This window comes from Schistocerca cancellata, chromosome 9, assembly GCF_023864275.1.
Source record: "Schistocerca cancellata isolate TAMUIC-IGC-003103 chromosome 9, iqSchCanc2.1, whole genome shotgun sequence".
Taxonomy (NCBI): domain Eukaryota; kingdom Metazoa; phylum Arthropoda; class Insecta; order Orthoptera; family Acrididae; genus Schistocerca; species Schistocerca cancellata.
The window spans coordinates 479416409-479434561 of NC_064634.1; the positions used below are offsets into that span (position 1 = coordinate 479416409).

General features: G+C 46.9%; 1 protein-coding gene across 1 annotated transcript in view; it reads left to right on the forward strand.

The window, feature by feature from the left end:
- Nucleotides 1-5417: 5417 nt before the first annotated feature.
- The window catches only part of LOC126101509 (B-cell lymphoma 3 protein-like), a 340980-nt gene continuing 328244 nt past the window's right edge, over nt 5418-18153 (forward strand). The window contains exon 1 of the mRNA XM_049912153.1: nt 5418-5826. Within this exon, the coding sequence (XP_049768110.1) occupies nt 5418-5826 (409 nt within the window). The remainder of the gene's footprint in view (nt 5827-18153) is intronic.

Genomic DNA, 18153 nt, shown 5'->3' on the forward strand with positions numbered 1-18153 from the left:
CTAGGGGACTGATGACCTCAGATGTTAAGTCCCATAGTGCTCAGAGCCGTTTAAACCATTTTTTGATAACACGAGTTTTAATAGGTATATAAAGCACACTATCAAATACAGTATGATAATTTACAACACTGCATACAAACTAAGGTAGGTCATTAACCTTCTGCTTCAAAGAAGTCAGTCAGCTGTGTTTGGCAGGTCATTTCACGGATTTCTTCAGTAAATACTAATGCCCATCAGCTGCACAACTGAATTTCATTTGTTTCACTTTGTCGCTCCGTTCACGTAATCACTTTATTTGTATTAGCCAGTATTCGGACATCATCCGTATTTTCTTCTTGAGCTTCACCATCCTCATCCTAGACTGCTTCACTGCTCTTGTTTCGAACAACATAAATAATGACCTTGTCATCTATGATCTCCGAAATCGGTTCTTCGTTGTCGACAATCACCAATCAGTTCGTCTTCGAGATCACTGTAGAATATCAGACTCGATGTACTGCTGTTGAAATCTGTGTCACTACAGCGTTCATCTGTCGCATTTTCTTCAACGGAACACTTGTTCCAGCAATTCCTAATAGTGGTTGGCTCGATGCTTTGCCGCGTTAGGCTCACTGAACACGCAAAACTGTTAAGATCTACAGATTTCAAGAACATTTTCTTATCCTCATCTGAATGTACTATTGCGGTGAGCATTTGCCGGTGACATGTCCCCAGCTGATCCAGTTGCTGAATTAATGCCATACTGTTTTTTGGCAAAAACAGAGTTTTTACTTTTTCCATCTTGTGATTGCAATGCATCAGCAGGTTGATGAGGTGGTCAGTGTTCAAGGATTATTAGAGCTGCTTCTCTCAGCTTTAGGCGACCGGAGGACTTCTTCACTGACGAGACCAACTCTTCTTGAAACCAGTAAAAATGTCACATGTCATCCAGGCATTCTTTGAATGAATGGATGTAAGTGAATTGTTATGGTGACATGTTTATATGTTCGAAACATCTCTTACTATTACCTGTACAAAGAGGTTTCGGTTTATAGCTGCCCGATTTATTTGTGACAAAGAAGAGAGTTATTCTGTCTTTATTCATTTGCAAATTCGTCTTCCTGATTTGTTTTTGTTTCTAGAGTTCTGGTTGGAAGCAATCAATAATAAAGCGCCGTTTCAACACTGTTAGACACTTGATCATCATTTAAATTTTCGTCTAAAATTACTTTGTCTAGAATTTCAGGAGACTGTGAAGAAGATTCACTGTCGTAACACATTGCTTCTCTTTCAATTCCATTAGGGGTTTTAATAAGTGGCCCCCAAAGTAACACACCTTCACTTCTCTTTAATCAAATCACCTATAAAGGCATTCGTCAAATTCACTATTATAGTTCCTTTTTTGTCAGTTGCCACATCACTTTCAGCTGTTTTACGATTCTTCTCACGATCATCAATTTTTTGTTTCCGTTCTGTGACATCGTAACGAGCGCACAAAAAATGTGGACAATAAACGCATAATTTATGGTCGACATGACGGTTGTGCTCATTTAGATTATTGCCAAACACTGTTGCGTAATAGTCACCTTGTTGACTGCGTCACAATTCAACCGTGAGATGTATATTGAAAGCTTCCGTTCAGCAAGAATCCTAATATATGTTGATAAGACAAGCCAAAAGTAAAGTTTAATTACGTCCATTGAGTTTGTTTGTTGTTTGGAGTGCTTGGAATGTTGCAGCAGTAAATTACACTATAAAAGGCTATATGCAGACGGTAACGAGATTTTTTCAAGTTTATAAAATATAGTATGCGTGCAAAAATCATTCTTAAATAATTTATTAATTTTGGGGGACATACTTTATACCGCGATATATCCGAATCCATGGAACATCGGGGTTCTACTGTGCAGGATGAGACAACAGTCTGGATATACACACCTATAAAAGACAGACAGTGTGAGGAATCATATTGATGTCTGGTATGGGGTGTCTGTAGATGGGAGTGCAACTTACAGAAGCTATGGCGACAGCGGCGTCGCCGGCCTTCGTGGCCGAGCGGTTCTAGGCGCTTCAGTCCGGAACCGCGCTGCTGCTACGGTCGCAGGTTCGAATCCTGCCTCGGGCATGGATGTGTGATGTCCTTACGTTAGTTAGGTCTAAGTAGTTCTAAGTCTAGGGGACTGATGACGTCAGATGTTAAGTCCCATAGTGCTCAGAGCCATTTGATAGCGGCGTCCATCTTGAAAGCCGCCATGCCGGGCTTGCGTTACGTGTTTCAAGTGGAAAGGAGGTTATATGGCACATCGTTTTGAACTACGCCTTTCTCAGGAATACACGTGTGAAATCTGTTTTAAGATATCTTGTTTTGTGTAGGAGTTATAATGTGTTAAAGTGTAGGACACTGGTCAGAGTCGACATTACAGCATATGCTCAATATGGGCTACATTCCGCTGCACACACAATTTTTACCAGTCCTGCTGCACACGTCGTAGGATCGGCCAAGGCTGCGGTCCTCCAGCCTCGGACAGCTTCTTGCTGTGTCCCTTCGTCAGATTTTAGCAGGGTTATTTGTCGGCGCATTTTCTCGCTGTGGCATGCCGATTGGGCTGCCCTTACAGACAACAAGCTTCGGGCCTTGAAACCTCTTCCCGTGGCTTGGACGTCCTCCTCACGCCCTTCTCGGCGGGAGGAGGTAGTTTTGGCCCGGTTAAGAATTGGACACTGCCGGTTCAGCCATCGCCATCTGCTGACGGCTGCGCCGGCGCCGTTCTGCCCATGTGGGCAATTGCTGACGGTCCGCCACATTTTAATGTCGTGTCCGGATTTTAACGCACTGCGTCTCGATCTTAACCTGCCATGTACTTTAGATGCCGTTTTAGCGGATGACCCACGAGCAGCTGCTCGTGTTCTTCGTTTTATCAATTTGACAAACCTCACTAAGGACATTTGATGATGCTGTTTTTTAATCCTATGCCTGTCAGTCTGTCTTTTATCGTGTTTTCCCTTTTAGTTGTTGTTTTAAACTTGTGCCTCGCGGTGCATTCTTAACGTAGTCAGGGCGCTAATGACCATTGAAGTTGTGCGCCCTAAAACCACAAAAAAAAAAAAAAAAAACGTCGTAGGATCTATGAATCAACAGAGTCACACGGCTCCTCAATACGCCGGCAATGATGGGGTACATTGTTGATTTGTACCCCATACTCAATGGATTTCACATGTCTCCACAGATAAAAGTCAAGACGTGTAAGGTCAGTGGAGCGTGGTGGCCATTCGCTAGGACCTCTCTTACCTGTCCAGTGACCTCCAAAATGTACATCGAGAAACTGTCCGACTTAAGTAGCGTAGAGGGCAGGTGCACCGTCTTGTTGGAAGAAGGTTGGGCAAGTCGCCGTGCGGATTCAGCAGCGTTGGAAGCACATAATCAGGGAGCATGTTAAGACACCTTTCGTCATTCGAGGTTCTATTAATAAACACTGGACGCACGAGTTTTGTGTCCTACATCAAGCGATCACTTTCTGACCACCATCAGTTCTACAGGGATCCACCCACGGGCGTTTGCGTCTGACTAATGATGATGATTCTGTTTGTTTACTTCTCGTTGGACATAGAAATTAGCTTTATCACTGAACAGCGCTTGTCGTATGATGTTTGGATTTCTCTTGTACTGATCCAGAGGACATTCTGCAAACTGAGCCCGACGATCAGGGTCATCCTCCGAGAGATTATGTTGCAACTGTTAACTTGTACGGGTGCCATTGGTGTCTGTCGTATGATAAAAGTCGTTTCTCTCAGGATGTCGGGCGTTGAGCCGGCCGCTGTGGACGAGCGGTTCAAGGCGCTTCAGTCTGGAACCGCGCAGCCGCCTCGGTCGCAGGTTCGAATCCTGCCTCTGGCATGGGTGTGTGTGATGTCCTTAGGTTAGTTAGGTTTAAGTAGTTCTAAGTTCTGATGACCTCAGAAGTTACGTCCCATAGTGCTCAGAGCCATTTGAACCATTTATTGGGCATTGAAGGCAGCTGCAGTTACTCTGGTAGTCCATCTACCAGTCATTAACACAATTTGAACGCGTTCCTTCTGTGTAAGTGCCATTGTGAATCACATGGAACAATAAACAGAATAGGTCACTTCCTTGCAATTTCAAAGTTTGGTAAGTCATAGCTCCTACACATATAAGGTTATCTGCAAACAGATTTCAGATGTGTATTTATAAGAAAGAGGCAGTTCAGGATAATGTGGCACATGACCCCCTTCCCATATTAAACACACAACCCAAATCCGAGACGGCGGATTTCAAGATGGCCGTCGCTGTCGCCATAGCTCCTATAAGTAAAGACATCCCCCACCAGACGCCATTACGACTGCTCACACCGTTCCAGACTTTTGCCCCACCCTGTAGTTTACCCACCGTCGGAGAGACGCGCGAGGCAGCCCGTTTGCACTGTGGACTGTGAGGCGGGCTCGTGTTGCAGATGACAGGAGCCGCGGGGAGCCGCGCGTAGGGCAGAGAGGCGATGGGGGACGGCGAGCCGCGGCGCGACGCGCACTGGCAGAGCATGGTGCCGCCCAGCGGGCGCAAGGCGCTGCCCGAGCCGCAGGTCATCGTGCGCAAGTTCCTCTTCCCCAACCTCGCCAACGGCGCCGGCAAGGCGGGGGCGCCCGCGCCGTCGTCCACCGCCTCCGGCACCGCCCCCGCCACCGGCGCCGCCTCCGCCACCACCTCGGCGCCGACGGCCGCGGTGGCGACGGTGCCGCCGCTCGTCGCGTCCGGCTACCGCGTGGTGCCGCGCCGGACGCCCACGCCGCCCAAGGGGCCGACGGCCGCGGGGGCGGCGGCCGGCGCCGGGTCCGCCTCCTCGTTCCCGCCGATCGCGCCCAAGGACGAGTTCGGCTGCCGGTACTTCTTCCTGAACGCGGACGGGTCGACGGTGGGGCTGGTGCCTTACCGGAGCGTCATCAAGCGCGGCGCGGACGCGGCCGACAAGTCGGCGCCCGAGAGCCACCCGGCCAAGCTGCTGGTGCGGCCCGGGCCCGCCGCCTCGGCGCCGCCCCCGACGCTGCGGCCGGCGCTGCCGCCCCCGGCGCCGCCGCAGCGCGTGTCGGTGCAGCCGGCCGGCGGCAACCTCCGCCTGCAGCTGCACCCGTCGCCGGCGCCGCAGCCCGCCACCGTGCTGGTGCGCCCGCTCAACGGCGTCGCCGTAGCCAGGGCGGCCGCCCCCCAGCAGCAGCAGCAGCAGCAGCCGCCGCCGCCTCGCCCCGCCGCCCCCGTCGACGCCCCCTCCGGCGCAAAGACCGTCATCGTGCAGGGCTCGCCCGACGGCAAGTCGATCGTCCTGAAGAACCCGGTCATCCTGCAGCCCTACGGCTCGCTGCAGGCGGGCGGCAGCAAGACGGTCGTGCTCAAAGGCCTGCCCAAGGCGGTGGGCTCGGCGCCCGGCCGGATGGTGGTGCTGCAGTCCAAGGACGGCGCCGCGGTCTCGGCGGCGGCGGCGGCGGCGGCTCCGTCGACGACCGGCACGACGGCGACCGTCACGACGACGTCGGCGAGCGCGGCGGGCCGCAGCTCCGGCGCGGACACGGGCACGCTGCACCTGGAGGTGGTGGTGCAGCCGCAGCGGTTCGCGGGCGCGCAGCAGGCGCCGGCGCCCAGCGTGGTGGTGGCGGCGCCGCTGCACCTGCCGCAGGGCGTGCGCGTGCTGCGCGTGCCGGCCAGGGACGTCCTGGTGGCCGACGTCGCCTGCCAGACCGAGCCGCCCGCGCTCAGCGTGCCCGAGAGCATGCTGCGGCTCAGCCTGCGCGAGCTCGACGCCGCCGACCCGCAGCCGCTGCCCCTGCCGCTGCCCGACTCCGGTGAGTACCCAGCCCTACTGCTCGGCCTGCCACACTAGCGCACGTTGCAGCTGTCACACACACTGAAAGAAACTGGTACAGGCGTCCGTATTCAAAAACAGAGACGTGCCAACAGGCAGAAAACTCCTATATAAGACAGCAAGTGTCTGCCGTTGTTACATCACTCACTCCTGCTACAATGCCAAGTTATAAGTGAGTTTGAACGCGGTGTTACAGTCGGCGCACGAGCGATGGGACACAGCACCCCCTTGGTAGCAATGAAGTGGGGATTTTCCCGTACGACAGTTTTTCACGAGACTATCAGGAATCCGGCACAACATCAAATTTCCGACATCGCTGCGACCGGAAAAAAATCGTACAAGAACGGGACTAACGACTCCTGGACAGAATCGGTCAACGTGACAGAAGTGCAACCCTTCCACAGATTGCAGCAGATTACAGTACTGGGCCAAAAGCTAGTATCAGCGTGCGAACCATTCGACGAGACATGATATAGCCTTAATCAGCCGAAGGCTCACTCGTGTACTCTTGATGACTGCACGACACAAGTCTTTACACCTCGCCTGGGCCCGTCAACGCCGACATTGGTCTGTTGATGACTGGTAACATGTCTAGTTTCAAATTTTATCTAGCGGATGGACGTGTATTGGTATGGAGACAACCTCACGAATCCGTGGACCCTGCATGTCAGCAGGGGACTGTTCGTACTGGTGCAGGCTCTGTAATACTGTGGGGCGTGTGAAATTGGAGTGATATAGGAGCCTTGGTACTTCTAGATACGACTCTCAGAGGTGACACCTATGTAAGCATCCTGCCTAATCACCTGCATTCACTCATATGCATTGTCCGACGGACTTGGACAATTCCAGCAGGACAGTGTGACGCCCCACACGTCCAGAATTGCTACAGAGTGGTTCCAGGAACGCTATTATGAATCTAAACAGTTCTGCTGGCCACCAAACTCCCCAGATATGAACATTATTGAGCATAACTACGATCCCTTGCAACATGTTGTTCAGAAGAGATCTCCACCCCCCTCGTACTCATATGGACTTATTGACAGCCCAGCAAGATTCATGGAGTCAAGAAATTCTGCTTGCTCGCGGGGGCCCTATAGGATATTAGGCAGGTATACCAGTTTCTTCGTCTCTTCAGCGTAGTTTGCATTTAAACTTTTGTAATTTTTACTGTTGGTTACTGACTCTAACTCTAACCCGCTACCGCAGATTAATACTGGAGCAGTGAAACATAAACGAGAGAATAACGCCAAAATAAGCGAATAAAATGCGCCATTTACAACAGAACAAAGTTCACACGAAAGCGAATGCTGACCGCACTATGCGTCAAAAGGTTTGGGACAAAAACTACGCAATACTTCGTGACAAAAAATGCCGGCGATGAACAACACTTCACCCCTGTTTCCATAGCTTGCGGGAAAAATTTGGGAAATGTTTTTTGAGAATCGTTACTTTCAAACTAAATTTCCTGTTACATTATATGAATTATGTTACGTGTGAGAATGTGCGATGAATTTCTTGAATCGTGAAGCATTTTAATCTATTCGAAACTTAGCACTTTGAGCACCACATAGAAAACTTACGGACCCAGAAGAGCAGGCATTTATGCCATTACTTAAAAAGTTTTTGTTACATTTTTGTTCGACATGTCGTAAAATGTAACTCACGTTAAAAAAAATCCACCGTTAGAGGTCAGTTTTTTCACATTTATTTTAGTTCTTTCATAATTACTAATCATGCAATAACGATGGCAAAAAGTAGAATTATTCTTAAAAAAAAGAGTGCGAGGTGAGTTCTTGATCAGCATCACACGCAATGGCTTTTCTGTAGAAAAGTAGAAGCGCTCGACGGAGGATTTATTCAAACAAATAACCCACGAAATGTTCAATGCACAACAGTGAAATATTCAGGTCCTACAATTAAAGCTGTGCTCTGCAATATTGTATGTGGAAGATTAACTTTCCTTGTAGGTATTGTGATATATATATTAATTTAAACCATTAACTTTTCCTATTTGTGTGTCCGGCTACTTCACAGTAAAGTACGTATTGACTTGACTGCCATCACATGTTCCATGCTCTGAATATCTGCTGTCATTGGCTGGCGGTATCAGGTTACATGAACTACACTAAACAGCCTCTAGGCGCGCAGTCCGGAACCGCGGGACTGCTACGGTCGCAGGTTCGAATCCTGCCTCGCGCATGGATGTGTGTGATGTCCTTAGGTTAGTTAGGTTTAAGTAGTTCTAAGTTCTAGGGGACTGATGACCACAGAAGTTAAGTCCCATAGTGCTCAGAGCCATTTGAACTAAACAGCCGAAATAACCGGTACACCTGCCTAATACCGTGGAGGGCCCCCGCGAGCACGCAGAAGTGTTGCAACACGACGTGGCAGGGACTCGACTAACGTCTGAAGTAGTGCTGGGTGGAATTGACACCATGAATCGTGCAGGCTTGTTCATAAACCTATAAGAGTACGAGGGGGTGGAGATCTCTTCTGAACAGCACGTTGCTAAGTATCCCAGATATGCTCAATAATGTTTATGTCTGGGGAGTTTCGTGGCCAACGGAAGTGTTTAAACTCAAAAGTGTCCCTGGAGCCACTTGTAGGAATTCTGGACGTGTGGGCTGTCGCACATCCGTCGGAATGCACAATGGACATCAATGGATGCAGGTGATAGAATGCTTACGTACGTGTCACCTGTCAGTCGCATCTAGACGTATCGGCGGTCCCATGTCGCTCCACCAGCTTCAGCAGTCCTCTGCTGACACGCAGGGTCCATGGATTCATGAGGTTGTCTCCATACTCGTACACGTCCAACCGCTCGATACAATTTTAAACAAGACTGTTCCAACCAGGCAACTTGTTTCCAAGTCATCAACAGTCCAATTTCGGTTTGGACGGGCCCAGGCGAGGCATAAAGCTTTGTGTCGTGAATAGTCATGTGTACACGAGTGCGCCCTCGGCCGCGAAAGCCAATATCGATGATGTTTCCTTGAATGGTTCGCACGCTGATACTTGTTGATGGTCCAGCATTGAAATCTGCAGCAATTTGCGGAAGGGTTGCACTTTTGTCACGTTAGATGATTGTCTTTAATCGTCGTCGGCCCATTCTTACAGGATCTTTTTCCGTCCGCAGTGATGTCGCAGATTTGATGTTTTACCGGATTTCAGATATTCACAGTACACTCGTGAAATGGTCGTACGGGAAAATCTCCACTTCATCGCTACCTCGGAAACGCTGTGTCCCATCGCTCGTACGCCGACTATAACACCACATTCAAACTGACTTAAATCTTGATAACCTGTGAGCATAGCAGCAGTATCCGGTCTAACAACTGCGCCAGGCACTTGTTGTCTTATGTAGACGTTGCCGACCGCAGCGCCGTATTCTGCCTGTTTATATATATCCGCATTTGAATATGCGTGTCTATACTAGTTTCTTTCGCACTTCAGTGTATGTTTCGCTTTCAATAGAGCATTGCAATCTCGATTTCAATGCTTCGGAAGCTACCGCGCTGTATTTGGTGAAATTCGTATTTATACTTCAGTAATATAGAAATATACAGTGTACATGTCGCGCATCTCAGATTTTCCAAAAACGGTTTGTTTTCTGTTGTGATCCGTTACCTGAAATGTGGGAAGTTCTGCGCCGCTGGATAAAACCTTTAACATTCAAAGGACTTGATACATTTTACAGCTCCAAGGAAATGCATTCCGACAAGTATGACTCAAAAATGTACTTTCACCGGGGGTATAGCGTATTTTCCGGCTGGGGAAAAGTTTATTTTCTCTCGGGAAAAGTGTGTTTTCACCTGTTGAAACAGGTTAAATCCGGAAATTTTTTTTCTTGTTCGTATATACACCCTGTATATGATTTAACTTGCTGTAACTCTGCTTTATAAATTTTATAAAGTAACGTTAGTTCCCTGGTCCATAAATAACCATGGTTGTGGAGCTTGCGGGCGGTAGAAAAATTTTGCTTCTAAGGAGCATTCTAAAGTGGGTAAAAAGGGTTGACCACCCCTGCATTAGGCTAACAAGGGGACCACCAGAGATGTAACTAGGGGTAGGAGTGGTGCGGCTCGCACGGGGTACAAACCCTGAGGGGGTGACAAAGCTTGCTACGTTCTATCGTGTGAGTAAATTGGATAATTGTTTATTTCGTCCGTCTCAGTTGCATTAATGTACAATTTTTAGTGCAGTGGTAACCGGTTTTGCGCTGACACGCCATTCTGAAACCACACACGTTATTATTATCCGTAACTAGACTTTTGCATCCATAGGCACATTTTCCCTGCTAAAATGGCGTGAAAACAAACATTATTCTCATACAGTGATGTCAGTGGTCTTAGTATGATATATATATATACAGGGTGCTACAAAAAGGTACGGCCAAACTTTCAGGAAACATTCCTCACACACAAATAAAGAAAAGATGTTATGTGGACATGTGTCCGGAAACGCTTAATTTCCATGTTAGAGCTCATTTTCGTTTCGTCAGTATGTACTGTACTTCCTCGATTCACCACCATGATTTCATACGGGATACTCTACCTGTGCTGCTAGAACATGTGCCTTTACAAGTACGACACAACATGTGGTTCATGCACGATGGAGCTCCTGCACATTTCAGTCGAAGTGTTCTTACGCTTCTCAACAACAGATTCGGTGACCGATGGATTGGTAGAGGCGGACCAATTCCATGGCCTCCACGCTCTCCTGACCTCAACCCTCTTGACTTTCATTTATGGGGGCATTTGAAAGCTCTTGTCTACGCAACCCCAGTACCAAATGTAGAGACTCTTCGTGCTCGTATTGTGGACGGCTGTGATACAATACGCCATTCTCCAGGGCTGCATCAGCGCATCAGGGATTTCATGCGACGGAGGGTGGATGCATGTATCCTCGCTATCGGAGGACATTTTGAACATTTCCTGTAACAAAGTGTTTGAAGTCACGCTGGTACGTCTGTTGCTGTGTGTTTCCATTCCATGATTAATGTGATTTGAAGAGAAGTAATAAAATGAGCTCTAACATGGAAAGTAAGCGTTTCCGGACACATGTCCACATAACATCATTTATTTGTTTGTGTGTGAGGAATGTTTCCTGAAAGTTTGGCCGTACCTTTTTGTAACACCCTGTGTATATACACAGGTCAGCCAGAACATTCTGACCACCGGTCTACCATCAATGTAAACGCGTCCAGGCGAGAGCAGTGACACCTGGCGAGGAATGACTGCTAGTCAGACGCGAGCACGGCGCATGCAGTTTCAGCGAGTGCGCTGTCCGTGGGTAGAATGGGGTAGGCGCCCGAACGACCTGAGTTTGACGGAGGGCAGATTGCGATAGTCCGGAAGCTTTGCACGAGCATTTCGGAAATTGCACGACTTGTTGGTTGTTCGAGCAGAGCTGTGTCGAATGCCTTCGACACGTGGCGAAACCGAGGTGAAGCCGCGTCCACACTTCGTTGCGTTGGGCGGATGTCTGGACTAGAGTCGTGCATGACCGAGTAAGCGAGCACAAAATACGAGATGGGGCGAGCACACCCTAACTGGATAGGCTGCCCGCACTAGTTCTAGTGACCGAGCATAGAAGCCGTGACCGAATACGTAGCACGTAACTTCAAACACATTACACGTGTCATTATCCGTGTGAGACTGCAGCCAGTACTGGCTTCTCATTTGTGGTGTGTCTCTCTCTCTGTAATCATGCAGTGCGAGGAAGCCAGTGCAGTAAGACGTAAGACTGAAACCAATGTTTACACATTGAAGAAACGGGAAAGTCTAAAAAGCCAAGCAGGGAGCATATTTTTGTTGGTTGTAGACGAAAACAGTGCGTCTGCTGGGTACGTATCGTGCATAAACTGCTCCACATTATTGTGTTTCCAATCGGGAACCACTCATTTAAAGAAACACAGTTGCAAGAAACCTCACAAAGATACAGCTCCTTCAGGAATACCGGCAGTAATAAAAAATAGTATTACAGCAAAGTGTGTTGCAATGTGTGCTAAAGATATGAGACCTTTTAATGCTGTTTGCGGTGAAGGTTTCAGAGAACTAGGCCAAGAATTAATACATCTAGGTGCGCATTATGGAGAAGTTAACGTGGCAGATGTCATGCCACATCCCTCTACTACAAGCAGACATGTCAGAGAACAAGCTGATGCAATACGAAACAGCATAATGCCTTCTGTTATTGCGGAAGTTATTAATAAAACATGTGCTGCGACAGTTGATATGTGGACTGATTCGCATAATCAGGTGCACTATTTGACGCTTACAACACATTACATTAACACAGATTGGTCTCTTGTGATCAATGTTTTATTTACAACAAAATTCCCGAACGTTAGGAAGACGGGAGTAAATATTATAAAAGAAAGTGCTCTATGAATTTAGCTGTGTTACGAACCGGTTCTTGGAAACGTTACTTTTGTATTAAAAGAGAGAGAGAGAGAGAGAGAGAGAGAGAGAGAGAGAGAGAGAGAGAGAGAGACAGACAGGGATAAATACATTGTGTGTGTGTGTGTGTGTGTGTGTGTGTGAGAGAGAGAGAGAGAGAGAGAGAGAGGCGCGCGTTGGATTTGTACAGCACAGTGCAGCGAGCCGGGGCGAGGCGAGGTGAGACGTCAGCGGTGACCGGCCATGCTCGGTTATCCGCGTGTCCGGAATCCGGACAACAGACATGGGCCGAGTACGTGACCGAGCCGAGTCGTGTGGGGCCGGACATGAGCTGCTCGGTCCCCCCGTCAACAGGCGAGCCGTGACCGGTCAAACATTGAGCGTTGCAGCACTCTAGTCTGGACGCTGCGGGAGCTGTGAGGTGAGGTGCGCAGCTGCAGACGACGTCTTCCGCCCGTAAAAGCACACCTGTGCGAGTGCGCGCCGGCTTGTACTGGCAGCGTTCGCGTGTCGTCGGGTGTAGTCTTCGATTTCGTGCAGCATGCAGCAGCAGGATGAGGGTAGCGAGTTTAGTATGTGGGCACTAAGTGTCCACGTACGAGCGCGCTAGAGACGGCGGAGTTGCAGACTGCATAAACCTGTTACCCCCACCCTGCTGCTGCTTGTTACCCCGGTGCTGATTGGGTGTGCCAAACAAGTGGCGATAACAAGTCAGATAGCTTCCCACCAAGTGGCGTTCATATGTCCCAAGCTCCGTTAATGTTATTGCTGAAATTATTAATCAGTGTAGGTATTTGTAGAGCGAAAGCTACTATTGTGGACTGCGATTAAATTAAGTGGCGAAAAATATAATCAACAAATAATTCGTGACGTTATCGCCGGCTGCGTTATGATTCATTGTATTGGTATCGTCACAATAATGGCCAGGGTTCAACTGTATGATTAAAACACTCATCTTCTTCTCTGGTTTTTATTGTCTTCAAAAGTAACTAGTACACAGTCAAGATTGTCATTGTCTTCCATTTCGATATTAATAATAGTCCAAAATCGAACACAAATATATCGTTTTACATTGTCTCATAATTACATGTTTCCAACAAGATGCTGATGCAACAAAATATTTATGACCAATACAAACTTAAACTGGTACTGATACATCGTAAATAATATGGTACGATCTCCTAACCAAAGACGTTAATACAGCACAAATGAATTATAAACGGTTTACAAAGATATAAACTGTGGTGTGTACTTTGTGCAATAAAAATGGTAATTTCTGTGTCATTGGGGATTACGATCAGCGATAACGTTTGTTTTTATCACGCGAAATTATCACGAGAACTAATTTTGTGGAAGTTCTATTTTTTTCGAACATTTTACATACAAAACGTTTCTTGTTAGCTGCAAAAAAGATAACCAAACTGTGATAGCCTAAAAGTACATTAACGCAGTGTGTTTCTTCCGCAGAATTCAGAAATCGCTCAGCTCCCGACCGAAGTGGCACCGAAATATTCCAAAGGGAAAGTGGTATCGTAAGATACAATTTAGATTGAATTGATCAAATCTTGGCTCGTTTCAACGTGCACCTCCTTCTCCCTCAGAGTGGCATGCTACCTGCCTATGACATCATTTCGTGGTTGTCGCACTCGTTTACAAAAGTTACACGAGACCCGTGTGGTAGTCATTCCAAATGAGGGGTTGTGCGTCGCGGAGAAGATTAGTGCCAAATTCCACGAGAATACCTTCCAGGAGGTGCCAGGCAACGTATTAGTGCCTACCACACACATTCTGCAAAAGGAAGATCACATCAGTTTCACCTCATACTGCGGCTTACCAACATTCGTTCTCCCCACGGGCATTCGCGTATGCAGCAGATGCTGGTACGAGAAGAACCCTCAGCTGCAAACCGCAAGGTGGCATGCGGAGTGTAGTGTAGGTGGTAGCTAGACATCACAAGCTACGTGCAGCAAAAGCTGAAGGAAGAAGACCGAGGCATGCCGTTTGAAGATTGCATTTTTAAAGGGAATTTTTAGCTGTAGGAGAGACGAAAATAGATGTTCTGGGCATTGGACTGGCGAATAGCGAAAGATAAGACCGTTTCAGATACTTCACCGTTTCATCCAGTGCCGAATCACAGCTGAAGTATACCAAAATCGGGCAAGCAAAAAATAGTCCAACTCCGTTCTCTGGAATAGCGATACAGTTGTTTCCACACCATCCTGTATAAAACAGCGTTTCCTTTGTCATCACAGTTATTCGGTGATAACAGTATGCCATAGAAATGAACTCAATGCTGAAACGCATCCACGCACTACCCACAGGAAGCTAAAATTGAAAGCCGCTCGTTTCCGATTTAATATGACGGAGAACGGAAGCCCTATCGTTTTCTACGTCCAGCACCGTAAAGTTCTACATCGACATGGATACTCTGCAAATCACATTTAAGTGCCTGGCAGTGTGTTCATCGAACCACCTTCACAATTCTTTATTATACCAATCTAGTATAGCGCGCGGAAAAACGAACACGTATATCTTTCCGTACGAGCTCTGATTTCCTTTAGTTTATTATGTAGGTAGGCGTTTCGGAGGAGAAAGTCGGTGATTGAAATTTCGTGAGAAGATTCCGCCGCAACGAAAAACGCCTTTGTTTTAATGATGTCTACCCCAAATCCTGTATCATTTCGGTGACACTCTCCCCCATATTTCGCGATAATACAAAACTTACTGCCCTTCTTTTAACTTTTTCGATGTACTTCGTCAGTCCTATCGGGTAAGGATCCCACACCGCGCAGCAGTATTCTAAAAGAGGACGGACAAGCGTAGTGTAGGCAGTCTCATTAGTAGGTCCGTTACATTTGCTAAGTGTTCTGCTAGTCAAACTCAGTCTTTGGTTAGCCTTCCCCATAACATTTTCTGTGTGTTCCTTCCAATTTAAGTCGTACGTAATTGTAATTCCTAGGTATTTAGTTGAATTTACGGCCTTTAGATTTGAGTGATTTACCGTGTAATCGAAGTTTAGCACTCATGTGGATGACCTCACACTTTCCATTACTTATGATCGGTTGCCAGTTTTCGCATCATAAAGATATTTTTTCCAAATTGTTTTGCAATTTGTTGTGATCTTCTGATGACTTTACTAGTCGATAAACGACAGCGTCTTCTGCAAAAAACCTACGACGGCTGCTCAGATTGTCTCCCAAATCGTTTATATAGATAAGGTACAGCAAACGGCTATAATACTACCTTGGGGAACGCCAGAAATAACTTTTGTCTTACTCGAAGACTTTCCGTCAATTACTACGAACTGTGACATCTCTGACAGGAAATCACGAGTCCAGTCACATAACTGAGATGATATTCCATAAGCACGCAATATCCCTACAAGCCTCTTGTGTGGTACAGTGTCAAAATCCTTTCGGAAATCCAGAATACGGAATCAATTTGAAATCCCTTGTCAATAGCACTCAACATTTCATGCGAGTAAAGAGCTAGTGCGTTTCACAAGAATGAAGTTTTCTAAATCCGTGTTGGCTGTGTGTCAATAGACCGTTTTCTTCGAGGTAATTCATAATGATCGAACACAGGATATGTTATAAAACTGTGCTGCGTATCGACGATGATGATATGGGCCTGTAATTTAATGAATTACTCCTACTTCCTTTCTTGAATATTGGTGTGATCTAAGCAAGTTTCCAGTCTTTGGGTAGGGATCTTTTCGTCGAGCGAACGGTTGTATGTGATTGTTAACTGTGGACGTATCGTATCAGCATAATCTGAAAGGAACCTAAGACTTACTTTCATTAAGTGACTTAAGTTGCTTCACTACTCCGAGGATACGTACTTTTACGTTACTCATGTTGGAAGCTATTCTTGATTCGAATTCTGGAATTTTTTCTTCCTCTCCTTTGGTGAAGTTAGCAGACAAAGACGACAGTGTGATTCTACTAAATCGTGACCCCCCACCGCCAGATATCAGGCGTACCTCGCTCTGTACGTCATCTAAGAGGCTTCTCATTGGAGCGCTTGTCGGTACTCTCCTCTCACGGCTGCGACGACGAAATGACTGCCCACTCGTACCTGTATCCCGACCTTTCCCGTGTTGGTCCACTATTAGCTAATTTGCCCACGTTGGCCCACCTTACCGAAATAGGGCGCAGCTTTGCACCTGAACAGAGTGAGTAAGAAGCCGCTAATTCCGAGAAAAGATATTTCACAAGTGTTCAAAGAAGCCTCTTAGAAATTCTCAGAACGCCTCCTGTTGTCGCCATTATAAAGTGGAAACTGTTATCTTTCCTGGAAAAGAAGAGTTGTCCCTTCTTTCCTCGAAATTACACTCGGTGAGATATGTTATCGATCTCACCATTCATCGCGCGATGTGTGGCGAGGATTAACGGTCCCAGATACCAAGCAGTCGGCACAACACCTCGGTTATCTGTGCGTTTTCAGACACCCTTTCTGCGAAATTGCAATCAAAGATAATAGTAGAATACTGCTTCTGAGAAATCGGAGATGATAATGTTTTTTTTTTTCTGATACCGTGACATTTTGTCAGGTGCATATCGATAAAAACTACTACTTGGAACTAAACTGAGTTCCACTAAATCGTAGGTCACGCCTCACAAACGACTTGCAGCACTCTGCGTTATATCCCGACGTCTAATAGAACTTGTTTAACGTTTCAATGATTTGAGAACTCAGAATTTCGAAATATTGTGAAATTCAATGTTTCACTCCATTTGAATCGTTAAAAACGTTTTCCCAACTTAAGTCTTTGCTACGGATGCATTATTCGATCTCGTTTACATACGAGGGGACTACAAAAAGTACGTAACACATGACGTCCGACGCGAAGACCATTCCATAACGTTGTCAGTCTGCAAGTGAAATGGCGCGGTGAATATAACTTGCTCCTAAATCTGAAGTGGACAAAATGTCTAAATTGCAGAGAGGTTCACCGTGTGATATTCTGGCGGTATATGGACGAAATTCAGTGTCGCCTCCAGCCGCAATGAAATTGTAACGAATCTGGTCAAGACCGTGCAGACACGTGGCTGATGCTGATTGGTTGAGAAGAAAGGCCATCGACGTCGATCACAGGCGACAATGTCCAGGCAGTGGAGAACTGATACGCTGCAGTCGCAGATTTTCAGACCACAAGGACATTCACACAGCGGCCCTCGAATGGCTCCGTGACCAGGGAGCGGATTTCAACTGTCGAGGAGTTGAAAGCCGCTTACAGAGACTTGGGGCTATTTGAAAAATAATGTCTTGTATCGGTGCCATTTGAAAGTGTTCTGCAGCATTCAATAAAAGGTCTTTTGCCTGCCACAATAATGTATAACTTAACTTTTTTTATGTCTCCTCGTATATACTCTGCAAGGCACTGTACAGTGCATGGGGGAGGTTACTTTGTACTACTACTTGCTATTTTTCTGTCCTTTTGTACTCTGCTAGTTAGAGAAGGATAAATTGCAGTCTATATGTCGCCGTACGTGCATTAATCTCTCTTATCTTACTCTCATGATAACTGCGCTGCGCAACATTTAAAATGGTAGCAGGCGAATTGTTGCACAGTCCATGTCGAATACCCGATGTTCAAATTAACCCAGCTGGCTTGCATGAGAGCTGCGTGGCCTTTCCTCCAAACCTTCCTATTTAAGTTCGTGTAGTGTATCTGTTAGACTTTCGTAAGGGCTGTACCGACGTGTTTACGGTCATCGAACGTCTGTTGCCACGCCTACTTGATTCGGACTCGAAACGTTGGAAGAGTGCCCTAGAATTACTCACATTATCGTCTTCTACGTGATTTCCGTACATAGGATGACCCATGTAAGTAGTACATATTGATTTGGTTATTATTGGATCTAGCGTACATTTACACCAATTTGACTTAAAGGTAAGATGTT